This window comes from Papilio xuthus, unplaced genomic scaffold (genome assembly GCF_000836235.2).
Source record: "Papilio xuthus unplaced genomic scaffold, Pxut_1.1 DF828177.1, whole genome shotgun sequence".
Classification (NCBI taxonomy): Eukaryota; Metazoa; Arthropoda; class Insecta; order Lepidoptera; family Papilionidae; genus Papilio; species Papilio xuthus.
In genome coordinates this window covers 1,336,529-1,359,676 of record NW_013530472.1, presented here as the reverse complement: position 1 = coordinate 1,359,676, position 23,148 = coordinate 1,336,529, and the positions used below count along the sequence as shown (strand labels likewise).

General features: G+C 32.4%; 1 protein-coding gene across 3 annotated transcripts in view; it reads left to right on the top strand.

Moving 5' to 3' along the window:
- The window catches only part of LOC106113912 (calcium/calmodulin-dependent 3',5'-cyclic nucleotide phosphodiesterase 1C), an 82,120-nt gene extending 60,163 nt beyond the window's left edge, over positions 1-21,957 (top strand). For all 3 annotated transcript variants that reach the window (XM_013306972.1, XM_013306971.1, XM_013306973.1), the window contains exons 7-11: positions 878-1,048; positions 18,538-18,778; positions 19,394-20,305; positions 20,575-20,886; positions 21,228-21,957. In XM_013306972.1, the coding sequence (XP_013162426.1) occupies positions 878-1,048; positions 18,538-18,778; positions 19,394-20,305; positions 20,575-20,886; positions 21,228-21,244 (1,653 nt within the window). In that variant the 3' untranslated portion in view covers positions 21,245-21,957. The remainder of the gene's footprint in view (positions 1-877; positions 1,049-18,537; positions 18,779-19,393; positions 20,306-20,574; positions 20,887-21,227) is intronic.
- The last annotated feature ends 1,191 nt before the right edge of the window (positions 21,958-23,148 follow it).

The window sequence follows — 23,148 nt, the reverse complement described above, 5'->3', positions numbered from 1 at the left end:
AAAATGATATAGTGAAAATATTCAAGTAATAATGAAGTGTTCTGTTTTGTCCAAACTTCCCAATCGAGTTACAAAAGGCTACCCCGCAACGCTTTACATACGCACTCGAGCGGAACCTTTACCCCGCTTTACCGTATAGAGTATCCCAACCTTTTTGTTTCGTATGTTCCACATTTTATTTTATTTATTTTAGATATTAACCTTGTATAGTATTTCAACATAATTTTGTAAATAGCACTTTGAAGTATGCTTTAGATTAAGTACATTATAGAGTTACAAGGTAAAACTTTAATATATTATTGTTAATTAAATGTACATTAATGTCTCTAGTTTTTAAAGAGAATGAGGTATGATAATATTTTAAACAAATGTGTAGACAATGGAATTCCGCCGCATTGTAGCATCGTTGTTTATATGTTTATATGGATACGATAAGACGGATAGATTGGATACGAATTGAAATAAAAATGTGTGACTTTTGTATAAAAAACACGTGAATATAACGGTATAAAAATAGATATCCAAAGCCCGCGAACGCACTGCATTAATAAAGGAATAACGTGACTAAGTAATTACAAAGTTACATTGAAGTGTTTCCAAAGTTTGTGAAGTGCCGGGAGTGCACTCCAACTGTCGGCGTAACTACTAAAGAGTTGTAGGAGACACGGGTCTTCCTAACTTTATTTAAATTCTACCTTCCCGAGAATTGCAATTCAATTAAATTAGTTATTCTGAGACAATAAGCTTTTTGGGGTTTTAAAATAAGTATGTGATAATTTTATTCAATTATTTCTGGGCAAGCCTATTTTACTAAGGTCCATTCGCGGATTTTCTTTAGTATTGGTATATCCAAGTCACTGTCATCCTTTTTGTTTAGAACAAGTCGGTGCTAGAAAACCACCACTGGCGGTGTGCGACGAGCTGCCTCATTGAGAGCGGCGTCATGGAGAGCCTGAGCCACATCTGGTCCAGTCTGCAGGACCAGATCTCAGCCCTCATCCTCGCCACTGATATCACGCGGCAGCAGGAATACCTCAACGTGTTCAAGGTAAGACTACGACTTACATGTACCTGCAATTGGCGCATTCATTAGCCCCTTAGCGTCGAGTATGACCATCAGAAATCTTCACTAAAAGCATATTTAAGTAAGTATTAAATGATTACATGTGTAAGGGTTAAATATCTACTTCTTGTAGAGCCATCTAGCGGAGATTGGAGAACGTTATTGCAACTCTCGCACCGCGCACCGAATACATATTTAAAAACATACCTTAATTTTATCATACAAATTTTAACTTAGATTCCTATAAAAGAAATGATAGACAAATAAAACGACTGAATTACATTGAGATTCATTAAGAAGTAGTAGAAGTAGAAGGATTATTTTTAGTTTTGAAAAGATTTAAATATAACTTTTGCAGACAAAATATTTTAAAAAAGTAATGATGTGAGTTGAAAACATGTCTTGAAGACCATTAAGATTGTACGAAAACAGTTTACTGTTGAATTATAATAAAACATTTACTCGTGAACATTACTTACGATATTTTATAAAAAATGATAGAATAGTTTATATTCATATTCTATATCAACGGTCTCTAATAAATATAAAAGATTACACTTATGTCCTGCTTATGAATGATAATAATTACGGTTATCTTTGGTTCTAAGTAAACAACACTCGAAGTTAACAATTATGTACATTTGTGTACACTTGTCTAAAGATATGTCTAGATTTTTCAAATTAATTTTTACCGTGACGTCACGACCTCGCATTTAAAATTAATCTGTTATTTTGATCGCGATCCCGAAATAACGGGTTGTAGTGTCAACTGAGAGTTATATTTAAACTAGCGTGCCACTATTTTGCGAATACGTACCGCTTTTAGATTAACCCTCTAGCACACTGCTGAGAAACCGAAACAGTTTTGAATTAAAGTAAACTTAAATTAATAGTCTTAAATCTACAAACATTTTTATAGATCCCCCCGTATGTTAAACTATTTTTTTTAATAAGGAATAGTTGCAATTTTTATACGAATAATATTAATCGATTAATCGATTGTTAAGTAAAAATTAAAACTATTAATAATAGTCATCGTTTTATTTAATAGTATTTCAATTTATTATAACGTTTTAGTAAAAGCAATTTAAATTATCGAACACCTATCGTGTTGCATCGATGGATTTAGCCATAGAGTAATTACATACGTTGGCGCAAAATAGATTCTGCACTCAATTTCAATGAGCCAACATACAAATATTAGATTTCAAAATAACGGTGCACGATATTATCTTATAGAGTTATTTATCAATTCCTATTTCGTCACACATTTTTATTATATTTGTGTTTATTTTTATTAACTTTTATTTAATACATTTAATGAATTTTAACTCTCTTAAAATAACTAAAAGTTTATCGTATCTTTAACCTTTAAGGGCTACAAATATTTGGCGATTTAAAAGTAATTTCACAAATAATATTTTCATTTTTAACAATTTTAAGATACTATACTTAAAGAGCTTTAGACAAAAGTCATGTCACTCATACGATGTTCTAAGTGGGTAGCGAAATTAATTCTTTGACTGTATAATCAAGAACATCAGTGCGAGTTATTATTTTATAGTTTTAGATTCTATTCGTAATAACATTTTCTATTGGAACAACAAGTCTGCAGTAAAAGCTTTTCTTGCAAAGGAATTGTCAGCTTTACTCTGACACTTGTTTTTGTTACTCATTCCGCTGCAGAATTTCATCGTAAACAATGAAACCGCTGGCATTGGAAGAAAGTCGGGAAATTTAAATTAAATCTTACCGAAGAATCTTTTTTAAAAACGTTAACTTTTGCAACTTTAAATGAAAGATACAATCAAAATTTATAAACAAATATTTTCGTAAGAGAGAAAAGTTAAAGGAATACTAATTTATTGGTTACTAGCTGTCGGCCGCGACACCGTCTGTGTGGAATTAAAAACAAACTTAATAGCCTATGTGTTCTTTTGGACTATATTCTTTATCTATGCCAAATTCTTCTAAGAGTGGTAGAGCCCGCTTTAACATCTTCGCACGAATTGGCCAGGTTCGCCCGGTGAAATACCACGACCACACAGAAAACAGGCGTAAAGTGGAAGAAATTCCGCGTTTCGTCTGATGAGTGTGCGTCCCGGAGGCCTAATTTAGTCCTCTTTCCCTTCCCACCCTTTTCTAATAAGGGAAGGATGGGAAGTGGAAGTGGACTTTCCGGATGAGAGGATGCATCGAAAGGGAAAATATTTTCTTTCTGTGCATCCTCTCCTCCGTCGATTAAAGGTAGGCAACGCTTATGCAATTGCGTATGTCTATGGGCAACGGTCACTTCGCTACTTCAGCGATTTCAGGTGGCCGCTCGCTTGTTTGCCACCTTATGATATAAAAAAAAATCATCAAGATCCGTTGAGCATTTACAAAATGTCTTCTAAGAAATATCCAACCATCTAAACTTTATATTTATAATTTTAGTAAGATTAATTATTTTTTTATATCATAAGGTGGCAAACGAGCGAGCGGCTACTTGAAATCGCTGAAATAGCGAAGTGACCGTTGCCCATAGACATACGCAATTGCATATGCGTTGCCTACCTTGAATCGACGGAGGGGAGGATGTACATCATTATCTCCCAGTTAAACAATATGAAGAGAAACCTATATTATTATTCTATTTTGTCGTAAATAAAATGTTGACAACATTTTGTGTCGTGAATTTTAAAATCCAGAGTAGTTTAATAAAAGAGTGTGGACGTAATTTGTACCTCAGCTAACCCAGTTACTGTAGGATACGTAACGAAATTACAGTGCATGTGGGAAAAATGTACACTCCCGATTAAAAAATATCTACATTCGTGTCGTTACGTTGCCGTGATCATGTACACGTAAAAAAAATTCGGATTCAAATCCGATAAACAAAAATAAAATATTAATTTCCTACTAGTCCACCTGATCAGAATTAAAAAAGTTAACACCTATGTTTCTTTCAGGCTATATTCTACATCCATGCTACAGCCAGATCTGTTAGCAAAATGATAACTTTAAATATAATTTATCTGCCAGTAACAGGAAAAAGAATTACATAATAATTAAACACCAAGTGCAATTCTAACAACTTATAAAAACAAGCTACATTTTGAATTAGTGGCTCCAGTCTCGTTAATTAACTTGTCTAGCACCGCTTCGGACTTTTATATATCGATAAAACATAAATGATTTATAACTATTAATTTAACGCTACACAAATCTTACTTCTTACTAATATTATAAATGCGAATGTTTGGATGGATGCATAGATGAATATTTGTTTGAAGGTATCTCTAGAACGGCTGAACGGATGTAGATGTAGATATCTACATCTATATATGTCTGGAAGAACACAGGCTACTAATGATGTTTTTTTTTAATTCCACTTGTGGTAATAAGGTAACTTGATATTTCATCATATGGTAATTAAAGAACATGTTTCTGATCACTGGGCGTCAGTTACACATTAGTTTGATCGTGCTTTAAGCCGCTTTACAAAGTTCATTATGACAACGACACACACGGGTTTACAGCTGAGATGTAGAAGTTCCCAAACTTTTACAGTCCCGTCACAAACAAAGACGTGCACAAACTCAATCGAAGTAGTTGCAGTTAATAATTACTTGCTAAAGATGTTTACATTTTCTGTAAGAACATTAAACAACTTGCTCATAATATTAATTACTCATTATAGCAATGTTACTTTTATACTTTTTTTTTTATACTTTTATCAAGAAATAACTTTAGTGATGAAAATCTTTTTCATATTTGCAACGAAAGAAAAACAAAGTGAAAAGGATATAAGCATAAAATTATTTAACTTTCTTCCATAATACAAATAAAAACACTAATGAGCTCCGAATTTCGCTTAAACGAAACAGAATAAATAACAAACTTGAAAATAAATTGCATGTTCGCTTCTATGAAACTTTACATTTCTATTTCATTCCAGTTTTCCAATCAGCCGAAAATATTTCTAATTATTGCGATTTGTTTGTATTTAAAAATTGAAATATTAAAAGCAAAGCAATAAATCAGATTTATAATCAAAGTCAAATCATAAAATTTAAATAGCTTATTTAGTTATCAAATATTATAATATGTTGAAACATATTATCGTTTAATTAACATCGCGTTTAAACTTATTGACACTTAATTTTAAACTTGTATTAGTTTAAAATTACATTGACTTTCAACATCGAAGTCTTACGTACTTTTTAGAAATTTTTATATTCAAAGTTCTATGTAACTTTAATCGAAACGTAAACTTTTGCGGCGTCGATGAACGTCGACATGATGTGCTTTACGATAAAATGTAGTTATCTGAAAGTTGTTTTTTCTTTCCATATTCTTCATTTCAACCTCAAGCAAGTCTTCAACTATAATATTTATATTTTAAGTCTTCTACTACAACTATAATTTCTTTGAGTTAATAAGCCTTTATAAACGACGGTGATTTTCAGATCTTTTTATTTATTTCATTGTCCTTTCGGTTTTTAATAGAAATGTGACGAGAGTTTTACGTTACGTACTTTAAATTTCGTAATTGTTTACAATCAAACTATTCACAAACACCACCTGTCTAGTGAATAAACACAATTGCATGCATCCACGACTATCGCAACCAATTATTTCTCCCTCGGTACGCATACTGACGCTCCGGTTACCGCAAACGTATCAGTAAAATAATCCCCAAGAGATAATCTCTACATGCATTTACACATAACAGCTTTATAATTCGAATAGACGTTAGCTCAGCGACTTCACTTTAATAGCAATTAATATTAGGTATATGTAGAAGACATCTTGGTTACATCGTCTGTTAACAGTCCCACAAGACTGTAACTAGGAAACTAAATGTGAATAAAAATATAGTATAGTAGACTTTTATACTAAGAACTTTAAAAATCTTTAACTTTCTAGTTTGTTAAAAAACGTAATACTTCTGTAACAATATTTTCTTTGAAATAAATTATGTATCTTCGGTTAATACTAAGAATCATTAAGTATTATAATGCCTGTATCCAATGCGGTGCCAAATACATTTAAAATAGTTAAAGTTATGCGGACGTACGAATGTAATTCATGCAATTGCATATAATAAATTTATTTCGCGTATAATTAATGAACTTTATATTGTATAAATGTTTTCTTATAAATATTAAAATTATTGAGCTGAAATAATAAATCATATAATTCTTAATGTTATTTGGAACTGTTCCTTATTATTTATTTAACAAAATAAATATACTAACAATTGTATATTACCTATAATAACTAAATCGCACAAATGTTACAAAAAATATAACGTAAATTTCTTTTATCGTTTCTAGTTGGAAATAGAATATATAACAATATGTTTACGTAGAATAAGAATTTATTTTCTATCCTTAGTAACAGCCAAATATTACTTTCATCTCGAATTTTATGTCAATTTCGTTTAAGGGATCTTGTTATGAAGCCGTGAATTTTCCACGAAAATTGTCGCCTAACATTTAATATCTTCTTAAATCCAGTGAAACGCCAACGCGAATTTAATTCATCAAATATCACATAGATGGTATTAAAATGGGCTTTACGAATTACAAAAAAAAACTCTGAATATTTAAGAAACCCGATTGAGCCCTTTGACGCTCAGATGAATAAGAATCTATCTCTCTCTCTCTCTCTCACTCTTTTCAAAATCTGTTAAGCCGTTATGATGTACGTTACAATTTTTTTTCTAGTTTATTTAAAAAAAAATAATCGAATTTTCTGCCGATATGTCTGTCCATACTTCTTCTACTTCCTTACTTCTACTCCACATTAACTTCAACTATTCTTTCTTGTTGGTTTAATATTCGCTTCGCATATTAATATAATAATTGATAACGCAATAAAGATTTGTCGCCCATGAAAACGCTACTAGTACCCAAATAATCCGCAGCCGGCTTTTGTGAAAGGATTACCTTATGTGGAGTTTTTTGTTTTAAATAACTAATGACGGAAATATATATCTTATATATTCTTTAATGTCGATGTCATCAATTATGTATTATTTCTTAGATCACACGACTCAATCCATTTGCGATTATTTTATGAGTAACCTGAGTTTAATACCCTTGTATCCTGATTTCGTTACAAAAATACGATATTCCATATTCGCTTAACAATAGATGTGACCGGGTTAGAAGAAAGAATGTAAGAATATATATTGTTGTAGGCAAACCAGACCTCCTTGGATGCGTCTTGTCTAAGCGTCCCTGGGAATTTGAAACACGGTCAGTTGGGATCAAGCAACTCTTTTTAGGCCACTCCCGCGTCACGGTTACGTACATCATAAATGTTTTCTTTCGGTTAACGCATATGCTTTCAAAAGTTTACAATTATATTAAGACTTCGATATGAAATAAACACTACGTTTACGTCTGAATTATTTTCAGTTAATTTCTCAAGACCCAAACTGTTATGAATTTTCCAGATCCTTAAATCTGGGTGTCAGTATAAACCGATCAGCGTCACAATGGTAATTTTTTACCAAGTTTCAATCGAATTCATAGAGTCGATTGGTCCAAAAGGATAAAAAAACTTATCGGGCCGTTTAGTCGGAACAGAAAATAGACCGTTTTGAAGTAAGATTTCTATGCCCTGTCTTTACAAAGATAATGACGTACATGAATATGTTTTATACAAGGCTTTCAGTAGTGGAAATTTACAGTTACTAGATTTTGTGTATAATGTACTGTTTGGAAGAAATTCAAAGTTATTCATTTATGCTATAAATCAGGCCATGGCGCTAGATGTGACGAATGTGATCGACTGTTGACAAGGATATTTGATTATACAGTTCTATGTGTTTATTAAAATTTACGTATAATGTTTAATGCAACTAGGACTTCTGTAAGCTTACATTTATAATAGATAGAGTTGAATGTACTGTCGAGGGCGTTTATTTTGTATCTTTCAATAATATATTATAACAAAAAAAATCATAGCAATATCTTCTTATTATATCAGTCTAATTCTTTGACTGTACAAGTTACAAAATATATATATTTTTAATTTCAGTTTCGATACAATGTTGTAAAATCATTTCATAACTGTCTAAAATGTGAAACGAAAATAATTTTGTCGTAAAATCAAGTAAAGTGAATTTACATCAAAACAGAACGCATCAACGTACGGCATACAATTTCCTGGCATCCAACGCGCGGAAACGTCAACCGATATATTTTAGTTTTGGCTACGAATTTCGAGTTACAATTCGCCAGGTCAGTTCGATTACGTAGTGGAAAGGAATTTTAACAGTAATACCGCATTGAACATTTAAATACACATCGCCAATTATTGTTACACTGCTGTTAAGTATATTAAGATAATCTGCGAACTTTACAAAAGGCATTCCGAATTCTATCCCTAAGTATATCATATACCAATTAATATAATATCGTATGTTATAAATAATTATATTTCTCTGATTACAATACAATGTAAACTTTATCACACAAAAACATATTATACACGGGCCCAACTTTTAAAAGTTTTTTTTACCAATTACACATCGTAGTTATGGTTAAGTAGTATTTAAATTAAAAAAAAACAAGTATCTATATTTTATAATCAATCAAAAATCACCTCAGTTAACTAGTTGTAAGAAAGTCTATACTTCTAGACTATAGATAAGATTATTTATATGAGATCTTGACCTACATTACATCTAGTTTTACTAAACCCTTTCAATTATTCACACACAGTCTCCATATGATGACGTGTTCATAAAGTATTAAACACATTGTTGCATATGCAAACATATTAATAGACGTAATATTGACCAATCTATTTAAAACGCACGGACTTTTTCGCGGAGTATTCAAAAAACATCGTTGTTATGAATCATCTTGAGAATTTTGTCTCCTATAAATTTAGATACCGGCACACACACACGTGCCTATACTGAGTTTTTTTTATTGTAAAAAGCAAAAGCAAAATACATATGGTCCCCATATCTTATCAATATTATAAAAGCGGAGAGAAGGATGGATGGGTGTTTATTACAAGGTATCTCCGGTACGGCTCAACGGATTTTGATGAAATTTGGCACAGATGTCATAGTCTGACAAACATAGGCTACTGTTAAGTTTTTTTGTTTAATTCTGTTCCGGCGCAGTCGCGGGCGACAGCTAGTATTATGAAGATGGAACATTAAAAATTTAATTTTTATTGCAGTTATAGATGATGTTTATTATAAGTATATTAAGGTATACAAAATCTTGTTTTTATATAGGTATATAAAACAAGATAAAGAACACGGAAAGACTGAATAGTCATATTTCTTCTTTTTTATTTACCACTGTTTATAGAGAAGATAAATTCAGTCGTCATACTATACTCACTTTCTTTTTCTGACTCCTCTTCTATATGTCTATCAATCTCTTACCCATAAAAAGGCAATAATCGTAACATATCTTTTAGTTATGTTTTCATTCCTATATGGTCACTATACATTAAAACAAATGGTCATAAACTGCTAGTGGGTCAAGTCGGACCGCCAAGTGACATTACAGATCAACCTTGCTGCACAGTAAATAACGCATGTTAACTAAAACTACACAAAAATATAATTAATATTTATTTAATAAACTAACGGGTACATGACCACATTAATTAACATCGAATCGTAGTCAAAATAACTGATAAATGTGTAAATTTATTTACCTATACGAAGACGGCGAGACGAAAATTGGCAACAAAAATTTGTTGGAAAATAATTATTGATAGAAGGGAATAAAGGACTTTGTTCCACAGTGTGATAATGTAGTAATTTTAAAAGATTCTTGTCGTCGACTATACAGGATGGTTTAATCTGGGAATAACGTCGAACCAAACCTAAACGCACATATGCGTTTCAAAACACAATTCCTACTTAGGTCAAAAATACATACATTTCTGTTATGATATATGTACATAACATAAATATTTTTTTACTAACAAAATGCTCCAAATGTAAGCAATAGATCATAAGTGATAGTTAATATATGCGAATCATGATTCAGCGAATTTACAAACTCTAACACTCTTTACAAACATTTGTTAAATAAATTAGACCTACTATAAAGTTATATATTATTAATTAAAAACATTGGAACGTAAACATTTCAAACAATTAGAATTAATTTTGACACAAGACTAAAGTAATAACGTGAATTAATTAAAATAGATAAAATAAAATTACAGAGCTAGAATTTCATATTTAATACTTGCTTGGAACGCGACTCTGTACGCGCGGAATAAAAAATAAAGAAACCAGGATAAAAAGTATACGTTCTATGTCTAAGGTGCGTCCCTACCAATTTTCTGCCATCGATCGATACATCCAAACGTACGAATTTATAATATTAGTATTAGTAAAGATTTAACAAAGAGCTTAGATTTTAATATTTTATTTACGATGTAGATAGAAAAGTAAACAATCATCAGAAGAATAACAAAAGCGCTAATTCAACTTTTTATTTATTTATTTATATAAACCAGGAACAATATACAAATTTACAATAAAAGTGTCTATAAAACCATTGCGGGTTTGTCCGGATACTTTGGTACTACGCTATGAAAGGAAACAGTAGGTAAGTTTAATTTTTTTTTTTACAGCAAATTAGTTACCCATACCGTCATATACAGGGTGCACAAAAGTAATTTAGTATAATAAGTAGTTTAGTATGATTGTTACTTGTGTTTGTATATATTCAGTGGCGGCGCCTTAAGCATACTACTGTGGCAATGCTCCCCAATACAATCTATTTATAACTCTTTCAAACATCATTGGCTTGGCCATCCGACCTTAGTTGTTAGTTAATGATCCAATGAATCTTATAACTACGATGTCTTATAAAAGAGATACTAACATTTGGGTTATGTTTTGTGTTGTAATCCACCTAAAGCTAATCTAGATTAGATTTAGATGGATTATTTGCAACATAAACTGCTTTGTTTGCAATTATTGTAAAAAAAATATTCTGAGAACAAAAAATATGTAAGTATTAATAAACATCGAAGAAACTTGATCTAAATAATAAAAAAATATAAATAAACGATTTCAAGCTGTGTGAAAACTAGGATGATAGGTATAGTTTAAATTGTACTGAATTGAAGCAGTCAAGTTACGCCGTACCTTTTCTCGACTTTCTCGAAAACATCTTTAACGATGTGGTTAAAAATTATAATAGTTTTTGAATTACCACATAAATCCACAAAATAACAACTTAACAGCGCTCAGTTATGAAGCTAGTTAGTATACGTAATTATAGATATAATTTAAAAATTAATCGTGTCTTTTGCCAACCAGACCGAGGGCTATGGGCGCATACCTTAATCCTATCATTAGATTGAAGGCCCTTGTCTCGCAGTGGCACAAATATATAGATGCGATTAAACTAATTAGTAGTCTAATACTATTAGTACAAATTAATAATATTTAGTCTGTCGTTGTTTCTGTAGATTTTTACGCAAATTTTATAGAAAAACAATCAACCGAGACAAATAAGAATGAGTATGGATTTTAAGTCCAGTTATGAGTTATCTTTCAGTATTCAATTTACTGATTTATGTGTAAAAACCGTTAAATGAAATATTAAAATAGTATATACTCCTATATTAGCACACCATAGTATAACTCTTCGTTAAGTATTACTTGATGAGCATATCATAGAGTGAATGAATTAAAAGAGACTTTTTTTGTTAACCGTACATTAATACATTTTATATTTGAGTAGCATCACTAAGACAACAACAACACACAACGTGTAAAGTTGACAATTGTAAGTAAAAACTAAATCAATACTAATCTTGTCAAAACTACTTAAATCATGCTATGTATAGTAATACGAGTTTGTTGTTCATTTTAAAATAACGCGTAAGTACGTAGTAAACAGTATGTGGGCAATTCTATTCGGTGTTAAAATAGATTTGGGCACATTAACACCGACCGTGGCTTGGTCGTTACACCGCAAAGCAATGCCAAATAACATTTATACTACGCAATATAATGGTAATAAAGATCTCCTTCGATTTGTGAACTCGCTCCCTTTCGTCACATATTGAATCACAGATTACTATAAAAAGTATAAGAAAATAATAAAAAAGTGCTTTAAAATAGGATTCTTTAGTAACTGTTGTTTAAATTAATATAATTAAGAATCAAACTTCTATATAACAGTGCTAGGATTAAAAAATATTTCATGGTAGCTATGAAAGGGTAAGGGTGAGAGCACACCATATCAATTAATAACCCTATGCAATTGTCAGAAGAATGCAATTCTCAGAATCCAACTTAATATGATGTGGGTGTGACGAGACGGACAGACTACGTTCGTATATGTATATATATATGCAGTGATCGTCCCAAGGTCAATTAATGCATGTTGCTTTCAATTTGACAGTTAATGTTGTCAATTTGTCAATTCAACGATGAGCGAAAGTCTCGAGTACAAAAAGAGTATCAAGAGTTTTGCAGTTCATTGCGCTTCGACTTCGCTTTATTATATCTTTTCGATACGGAAAATAAAAGTAGGCCCTCCACATTCTTAGCTCCTTCGCCTAAATCCTGTAACGGATGACCTGATGATAGGTTAAAGAAGAAGAAACAATAGGAATGAAGTTATTTTTTTTACTAGCATTCTGTATTGCTAACCGATTACCAAAAGGAGAACGTTTTAAATTCCTCTGTATTCTTTCTTTTATGTTTAACACACAACTATAATATTATTAATATTTCCATCATCTAGAATAGCCGTAGAATATATTTTTAGATACACGTGACAATAGTCGGATATAATACGAAATCGGATATAATTTTCAAAAGAGATTTTTACAATTCTATGGGAAAAGTTCCTTTAAATTTCATGTCGCCACCCTTGTAAGACTTCTTTACAAGCAGTTAAGTACTACTTGGCTTTGTGTGTAAGATTCTTAACGGGGTATTTTACGAGATTTAAAATTTATTTAACGTATAAAATTTTCAACCCATTTGTACAAAGAAGGAAGTTGTGATATTATTTACCCTTGCGCAGAAATGTATAAAAACAAAAGCCAGTCAGCTTAAACAATAGTTTTCTTTTCGTATTTAACTCGGTAATCCACAATTAGTACTACTAATTGCTGATTAATCGTAATTAAGGCATAATTCATTGATCTTTTTTAATACACAGCGTTTGTATTGTTCCCAAACATTCATTAGTTATAATATTGATAAACCGAAACAAACCTTAATCAAACATCCTTACAGATAAAGCAATGGCTGCTCAAAGAATATTTTCAGGTTCTATTTCTCATTTGACCTATATCTCGGTTTCTTGGGACCATATATCGCTGGCATTTAGCTCCGATGTACGCATAACTTTAAAGCACTTAATACGCGACACGTTGCTGGAAAATCAATTCATCTCGAGTTAAAGGAACCTTGAGAACCGAATTGTTCCTCAACATATTATTTACGTATATTCGGCCGCGCGTGTCTCCACACTATTCTTCAAATTCAAGGATGCTATATTACTCTTTATTGTCAAAAAATAGAGGCTATTTCGGCGTATACCACGTGACTGTAGCATTGTTTATGCAACGGCGTATTGTAAAACACTAAAACGTTTTTGTTTTTACTAATAAACAGTTTGATGGCTCAGAGTTCGGCTCACAATGAACACGACGTATATAAGCAAAACATGTATGTTTATAATCTAGGTTTGCTTTATGGAAATTACAGTAGCATTTTAGAAATAGGAAAAAAGCATTTCCAATGTGTATTGTTGCCTGCGGTCTACTATTAAAGTGGTTGTTAATTATAGCACTATCCGATAAAACGTTTCATCAAATACTAATTATATACCATGGAACGGGAATTTCCCAGGATATGCTTAATAATTCCTAGAATCGCACTGCCAAGACAATGACAATCTAATGTTTGTATTACCAATAATTTAATAAAGTAGGGGAGGTGGAGAGGCTAAATGTCAAGTAACTCGATTGCTTGTACGCCCTAGAATAAGGTAGATTGTATACTATGACTATTGTTGTGTAATTGTAATTTAAGAATCATTTTATAACGTGTATTTTCCCAACACTCATACGACAAGCATAATAAATGCACTATGCCGCTCTGTTTTTCTCATCGAGGTTATTTACATACTATTTAAGCGATTGCGTTAACTCATGAGAAGTAATCATGTTTTAGGGTAATTAAATGAGATTTATAGATTAGGTCAAATTTAAACGCATAAAAATGTTTCAAAACAGTCTAATCATTTTGATCGTTTTAAAATCCTAAATTTATTTTATAATATTGCTTATTACACTTAATAAATTATTTTAAAATGTTTATTATATTAAGCTGATCAAATGTTATAGATAATTATTCTAATTAAAGGGTCTAATGATTCAAACTATTTTACAGCAAAAATTATAATGAGTTTCTCACACCAAAATCTCTGCCTAAAACATATTTTCATCCCCGTCTTTGACAAAACAGAGATAGCAATATGGAGGACTAAGAAACCCAGACTTTGTCTTACACTTGTTTTGTTATATACGGACGGCTTTAATCAGTCAATAGTACAAGTATAAACTTGATTACTCAACATTTAGGTTCGCCGTAAAAATACCGCGAACTTTTTACGAAAAAATTAAAAAGTACGTTATATGTAACTAAATTAAGTTTATAAAGTTTTCTATAAATTTAAATTGGAATTTAAATATAAAATATGATCTTGGATTTTATCAAAAGATTTTTTTTTCATTTAAATATCAGCGTTTATAAAATATATCTATTTATTGCCTTTTTTAAATAATTCTAATTCCCATAACAAAAGACTCGTACCGTGACGTTCTGAGTTCAAAGAACTCCAAACCTTCTTAAAGGCATAAATAGACAAACTTAAATATTTTTATCTATCTGTTTTTATGATTCAAAGTAGGCAAGATTTATCTTTGCTTCTTCAAAAACGTTCTGTATTTATTCTTTTGTTATATTATATCTCATTATAAATATTTTTATTGATGAGACGAGTCGATAGTATCTTAGAAAAACATTGATGTCGTTCATGTTATACATTTGAAAATATTAGAAATAATGATATTTATAATGCACTGCAAACTTAAGGTAGCATACATTACTACAGTTTAAAGCAACAAAAAGTTTAGAGACAAAAGAGAAATAAATAAAATAATATACAATATAACTATTTGGTTTTCATCACACAATTTTTTTATTATATCATTATATCAAACGAACGCTATAACGCAATGGAAGCGTAGATAAAAGTTAACAGTAAACCTTCGTATTAATTAAATCAATTTACTATGAAAAAATTACATGTAATTGATGATATAAGGAATTGACGTTGATGTGTTCGCGAGCCACTCGTTACGACACGGTGACGCGACAACTCGACGACACAAGGACGTCACGTCACGAGAAATATTTAAAACGCATTGTGCAACCGGTGACATCGTACGCTTGTTTTAAACGCAATTGGGTGATATTAATTGCCCTGCTCACCTGCCGGATGAAATTTATTTTTTAATCTACTATTGCCTGATGTTCAAAATATGTACGTTTATTTAAATATCTAACATGATTAAGAAGGGACTAACTGTAATGATGGACGCTAGATCCACCAAGGTAGACTTGGAGTGCTTACATCACATAAGTGAGACGATGACAGGGAGGTGATGTATGTATCTGAACTGATCTACCCTCTTGTAGTTTCGTTTTAATATGTGATGTTGATTTTTATTACGACCTTATTTGTATTGGGTTAAAGTTGTAAATCCAATAACCATTTCAATATACATTTAACTAAAGAATACTCAAATCGGTTATCGTGAAACTGCAGAGCTGTTCTATAACAGAACAATTAAGTGCATACGCCGTCGTTTGCCAGTTCTATGTAATCGAAACCTATGGCAATTACTTTCACAGCAACAATTGCTTTCTATTTTTTTATGTGCCCGTGTATTCACTAACTGCTTTTGAGTTTAGTGTTTTTGTTATATTTCGGTGTGTCCTACGAATAATGTTCTAACTCGCTTTTTGACCAAAATGGTATTTGCTTTTTTTTTTAATTAAAATTAATTTAACACTTTAAAATAATGATGACTGTGTGTTTAGACTACTCTTATATTGACACATATTGTCATCTTTGTCATTCTCTTTGAAAAAAACAGAGACCAGAATAAGCGTCTGTAGTCTGGCTCTGTAGTCAATCCTCAATTATTCGAACTGTAACGAAATTTAACGTAATATTTGGCGTAGTGTGCAATCTCTTTTATATTCCACACGTGACCAGGATGGTTTAAGTTCATTCAACATCAGGATGAAGATAACTCCACTTTCACAACTTAATTTCGCAAAGTGCGTCCGAGCTGCACGCAACTTCTGACGTAATAACGTGCAAATACTCTATTTATTACTTAAATTTATAACTAGATGGCGCTATTTTTAATTTTAAATGTAATCTTGTTTACCATAATGATCCGAGATAGATTTTTGTTTCATACATTTGTTTACTAAAAGGCCTTATTTTGTTTTTTTCGAGAGTATTTCATTATAAGTATTTTTGTTCATATGTTAAAACAAATTGTAATTAAAGCGATATTTCGATTTGTGAAGAGAAGCTGAAAAAGATTTCCACGAAAAATAATAACAAAGTGGACGAATGCGCTTTATTGATAAAAACGAAAGCGTTCGTTCAATTTGCGTCGTATTGTAGCCGAGGATGTGCGTTTGTTTCTCTGGAATTAAGTCGAAGGCACTCTGTTGAATACAAAAATAATTAATTTTGTTTATCTCTACGTTGTAATTGGAATGTAGAAATTGATCGCTATTGTGGAATGAAGATGTAACTTTGTTTAGTATATTCCATAAAATAGCTCATGGTATTTTTATATAAACATTCGAATAGTTATTAAAATATTTTTTCTTAAATAAAACTGTGTATATTTCTGTTCGTAAATTAAATGTGCGTTTATTTAAATTGCCTCTTAATCAAGAAGGAACAGTAAAGGCTCAATATAAAAATAGATTAATAGTACCAAAGATACATATACATATAGATAGGACATTACGAATCAAACCGTACTCTCCAAAAAGTAAAGCACCGGTACAGTTTCGTTTCCCACAACACGATGTTACGTGCTTTTGACCATTCAATGACAGCAATTTGAAGGGAAGTCCCCGTAATGTCCGCTCTATAACAGTAATATATTTTAATCTCTTTATATAGTAGGTATCAGGGGCCGCCTGTAACCTCGCCAACTAAGATACGAAATGATTTTCGTCTTGCTCGCTGATAACGTTAGCTCGTTAGGATTTAAAAATTGTTGTTTTATCCATCATCTGTACAACGTCATAAGTGTGTCGACTCATTAATTCAACAAGATCTCTTTTTTAAATTGCATTTTATAAAAACAAATTTTAACACCTTTTTTTAACCTTTTTAAATCTTTTGAGTATCCGTGTACAACATTCTAGTTGTATGTCGGTGAGAGATGTGTCTACATCTATCTCATTTAGGTCTTATTTTTTATTAAAAATGGACTGCATTTACAATTTTTCTGTCTTTGCGTATATATGATGTGTATGTATTTTATATACTCCTTTTATCCTGGTTTTTAAACTTTTTATTTTTACGTTATATACCCGAATATAAATCGATTATATCTAAAACACTTCGTACATAAGTCTACGATAATCTCAGATACTATTATTCGATCTTTAGGACTCGAGTAACACGTTACGCGCGCTCCGCAAATATAACCCGGGTCGTGGATTCGCCCAGTTCTACTGCGAATGCGCCTCTCTATTCCATTGTATGCGTAATGCGCTTAGAGACTAAAATCGCCAGGTATCGAATATTATTTGTGTACGAAGGGCCAAATGTGTCACCACCTTAAAGACGCATTTTCGGCGATTTAATCCGTGCGTCCGAGTAACTGGGTTGTGTACATAGAAAAACTCGGTCAGATCTGCGGGCAATCTAGTTTATGGTAGGAACGAGATTAACGCACACGCTATAAATCCACCGCCCGCTGCCGCTGCCGGTGCTGCTGTAATCCCAAACTCGTTGCGTTTTCATTGCCGACACCTGTCAAACTAAGAACAGTAAAAGAAAGTGATGAACTAGCCCACTATTTTTCTTTTAACAAACAAATATTAACACGTTTAACGAACGGTACTGTTGTCAACAACTTTACAAATGTTTGTTGTTGAAATTTTTTCCACAATTTCCTTATGTCTCACCACTTATATTCTTACTTAAACAAAGTGAGCAAAAACTTTGTATGTACCCTTTTGAGGAAATTGTGTTAACAGATAAACGTTTTTAACACTGTTAAAGTTAATGTGGATAAGATTTAACAGTTATATTAAAAAAATTATAAATCTTGATTATGAATTATGAACAGCAGTCATTATAAATACTTTTTTCTTGATTATAATTGGAACAACGTTTCTATTTCAGGGTCATATTGACAACAACACCTTAGATTTGAGGAAACGCGAACACCGATTTTTGGTGATGCAGATCGCCCTCAAATGTGCGGATATATCGAACCCATGCCGGCCCTGGGAAATCAGCAGGAATTGGAGCTTCAAGGTTTGCGAGGAATTCTTCAAACAAGGCGAATATGAGCGCAAACTCAAGATACCTGTCTCCGCATTGTGTGACAGGAATACTATATCTATACCGAATATTCAAATTGGTATGTATTTATTTTTTTGTTGCAATAAATACGTATATAAATCTGCCGCAATTCATGATTGGAGAATGGTACCAAAATATGTTCCTATGATCTCAAAACCCCAGATATCCAGAAATTACCTGTTCAACGAGAGACCATTATCTAAATACCTACGCGTTTTACTTAAAAATAATATAAGTATACAAAAAATATACAAATATTTAGTACGGTAAAACATTTTACCATAAGAAGTTAGATGTGATATCGGTAGTGTAATATGTACTTTCATTTTAATTTCATTTGTCTCAGCATAAGGTACATTTGAAGTGGTAATGCTATTTGACACGGCACTAATCAGACGAAATATAGTACACATTCAGTTTTATGTATAATTTTTGGACAATCTACATGCTGCACATAAAAATATCGTTTATAATTAAAACAAAATGAAGTTAGTGTTGTATTATAATAAAAAAAATTATGAGGTATCTAGTAGTAGTAGCAAAAGCACCAGATGTGGTGATATTTGACTTAGATTGACCCCTTTTATTAACTTTGTTTCTTATAAAGGTGATCCGTACTGGCAGAAATAAGTTTGTTTATATTTTAAAAAATAAGATCAATATAACTTTCCAGGATTTGGCAAGTTCATAGTGACGCCGCTGATAATGGAGTGGCACCGGTTCCTCCAAAACGATCTCTCCACGCAAATGTTAGACAACTTGCTCTCCAATCTAAACAAATGGGAGCAGCTGATGGTGATCGAGGGTCCAGAGAAGAAGCGCACAGAAGCGCCTGATACTGACACGGCGAAGAACGATATCGAGGTCGGCTCCGAATTGTCCGACAGTTCTGAATTGTTGCTGCCCGGGCGCAGGAGTTCTTTGAATCCAATCAAGCCTAAAAGCATTAAAGAACAATTGAGGCGCTTCTCCGTACCGCTGAATATCTTACAAGAGAAAAAAATTAAGCGCCGCGTAAAGAGCCGCGCATCAGTCAGCAGCTCGGAGACGCGCCGGGGCGCTAGCCGGCTCGACATCCAATTTTCGGTACGGTCACAGCAGAGTTCACCCGAGCGCGGCCAGGCAGCTGTATTTTCTACTGAGAAATATTTGAGCACTGAAAATTTATTGCAAGTAGATGACACCGACGATGAAGGCAATCGACAAACTTTCTCAAACGTGGAGACCACATTTCTGGAGTGCTTGCTACCCCCGCGGTACTTGCACAAAAGCACTGAAGATATAAGATCTTCGCCTCAGACTACCAAAACAGATTTCTTGCAACGCTTAGAAAATTTAAAAGCGACCAAGTTCAGGTGGTTCAAAAAATCTGAAGCCGACAAGAACGGTCGGAATGAGGCGTCAACGAGCGGGACCGCAACACAGGAAGGTGGGCGGCGAGAGGCACGAGGCGACGCCGCCTCGACTATGGGCAGCCGACTGCGCGACAACCTGTCGGCCGTTACGCTCGATGGCTTGCATTTGCAACAGCTTACTCCTCGAAGGAAGTCAATGCCTGCTGACGTCACATCGGCGACCGCTGGAGGTAAACATTAATTATTGTACAACTTCCCTTCCATTGAAACCTCCTAGCAAAATGGAACTGAAACAAAATGTCACGTCTGTAGTACAAGGCAGGCACGCATTTGCTAATTCATGCTACTATTGTACACGTCCATTGCCGGGGTTTGGGTTGTAATTAAAAAAATTAGAAATATTTAAAATGTTATTACATAATAATAGTTATTTTTTTCGTGTTATGAAAATAGTGACTCTAAGGTATGAACTAAAACATGTTTTTTTTTCATAAAACAGCTCCGAAGGAGAAAAAAGTGCTCGATTTGGCAGTAATTCCTCCACTGCTCAAACACGCAGCATCTGGGAAGGAGGAGTGCCGACGTCGCCGGGGCTCTGCGCCGGCGCCCGTGGCTGTGTCGGAGCTGCGCGGCCTTGCACAGAGCGCACAGGGAGCCCAGGTGGCCCGCTCCGGCGCTCCTACTGGCACCCGCAAGAAGGCCAGCGCTGTAGCCACTTGCCAGCAGTGGCTCGCCAGGGCGTCAAACGCCCAAGAGAAATCACTCTCTAACATACCACGACGCAGCTCTCTCCCCATCGAGGTGATGACAGGTTGATATCGCTGTGAACGGCTTTTTATTTTATTTATTTTTCTTCATATTTAAAAGAACATATTTTATAGTCAAGTAAATTGTTATTTATTTTCTCATGTAACTGTCATATATTATGCCTAATTTATTCATTAAATGTTTCTTATATTTTATTTTAAATGTAGTATAGTTCCATTTATAGCAAATATATCATTTACCAATCGTTTTAAATTAATTTCTCGTGTTTGTTTATTACGCTGGTCAATGTTAGTTGTGTGCACTATTATATTAGATATAATATTACTTTAATTAGTGATTAATTATAGTATAATTATAATAATTCTGAATAGTACATTTTTACAGGTACAGCATACCAGTGAGAAGATGAAGACATCTCACAGTAAATAAATTGCTCAATATACAAAAATGGAAAATATACAATTTCTAAAGTATATGAGCAAAATGTTACTTAATCGACGAAATCGCTCAAAAAATTATTCACAATTTCTAACAGTAAATGTATACACTACGCAAACGCTGACTTGCTCCAAATCGGACAGAAAAACTTAAACTGTCGATATGAGCCGAAGTATTCTCTTGCGAAATTGTTTCGTGTTTGAAACGTACAATTATAGTGAAAATGTACTTTTATAAAATGATAGTAAACAAAACTTCAAACAAAGTGCAGTGAAAAATAAACTTAATTGATGGATTATGGATATATAATTGGATATGGATATGTATTTATTGCGTTTACAAACAAATTGTGCAGTGAATTATAACAAAACTGTGAAACAAAAAGTGAATGATGTCAGAACGTTTCCGAAGTTTATGTCTAAAAACTTTAAAGAAAGTTGTGTAAAATTTACAAGAAGTAGGACGTTTTACGCCTGTTTTCAGTGAAAAATTTGTGATTCCAGTGTAAAACATGTTTCAAAGTTGTTCAATGGGATTATCGTGAACTATTCGCATAGAGAAAAGTTGTCAGACGTTATTCTGTGGTGTTGCATATAGTTACCGTCTCATTATCTATTTATGGTTAAAAAAAACATTATTGTATATTAATAGTACTACATACTATCCCAAATCATAGACCCAATATTAAACAAAAACTTTTTCTAAGTTTTTTTTTTTTTAATTTTGCAAATGTGTTTAAACTGTTTGTATAAATTTATTGTTTTGATTTAAACATGGTCATTAAAATTTGTTCCTCTCTTATAAAAACCTCCGTTACTGTTTTAAATTATTTAAACAAGTATTATAATTGAATCTTATAGAGATATTAAATTAATAAAATTGTAGATCATGAGTCTCAATAAAAAATCTATTTTAAAATTATATGTTAGCTTTAAATACTAAGAAATGACATTGAAATGAGTAGTTAACATGTAGGCCCCTTGGCTAAAAGGTTTAATGATTGTAAGATGTAAGTATATATTCAGTATTAGATTTGTTCCAAGCTAATGTGAGTTATTGATGTTACGTAGTGATACAAGTACGTCATCTGATGTGTGCTCGGACAAAGGGTTTGTTCTTAATAACGGTCTGATATACGATCTTGGTGATGTTTGGTACAGGGATGTGTACAATTGTACCGGGAAGAATATTTGGTAGAAAAAAATTCAATGAAGTCAAATTTACATGATATGTACATATCATAGTGATGGTGTTACAAAACTAATATGTACTAAATGTACGAAATTTTAATTTTTATTTGTTTAATTTTATACATTGTTCTGCAGTACTGGTGAGATGACGTACTATCATCTATATACTATTATACTATACTACTTTGTACTATATATTAAATATGTTGTCTTTTGTACATAGTCTGCTCAGTAAAGCATTCTGATAAAATGGTATTCGCTTGTTTATTCTCTAAGTTTTACCATGTATACAAGATATTTGTAAACAAAATATTGATCTGTAGATATTTGATTTATTCTATCTATATTTATATACATATGTATCAGGTTGATTACTGTATCTTATAGATGTTATACATGAACCATTTTTTGGTAAAAAGTTTATAACAACAATATATGTGTACTTTAGCCACAAATTTCGAGGAAAAAATTAAATTTTTAATAAAAACGAAGTAATCTCTTATACCATCTATCCCTGACGTTGGTTCCGCCTGTTTTTCTAACGATTTTCTCTATTATTCTTATAATAAATCATTTGGCACAATTTTTAAAGCGCTCAAACTACAATACTATCATCAATATTATAATATACGTCCCCACCGAGGGACTCGAAGCCTACCCTAAGTTAGGGGTGGGGG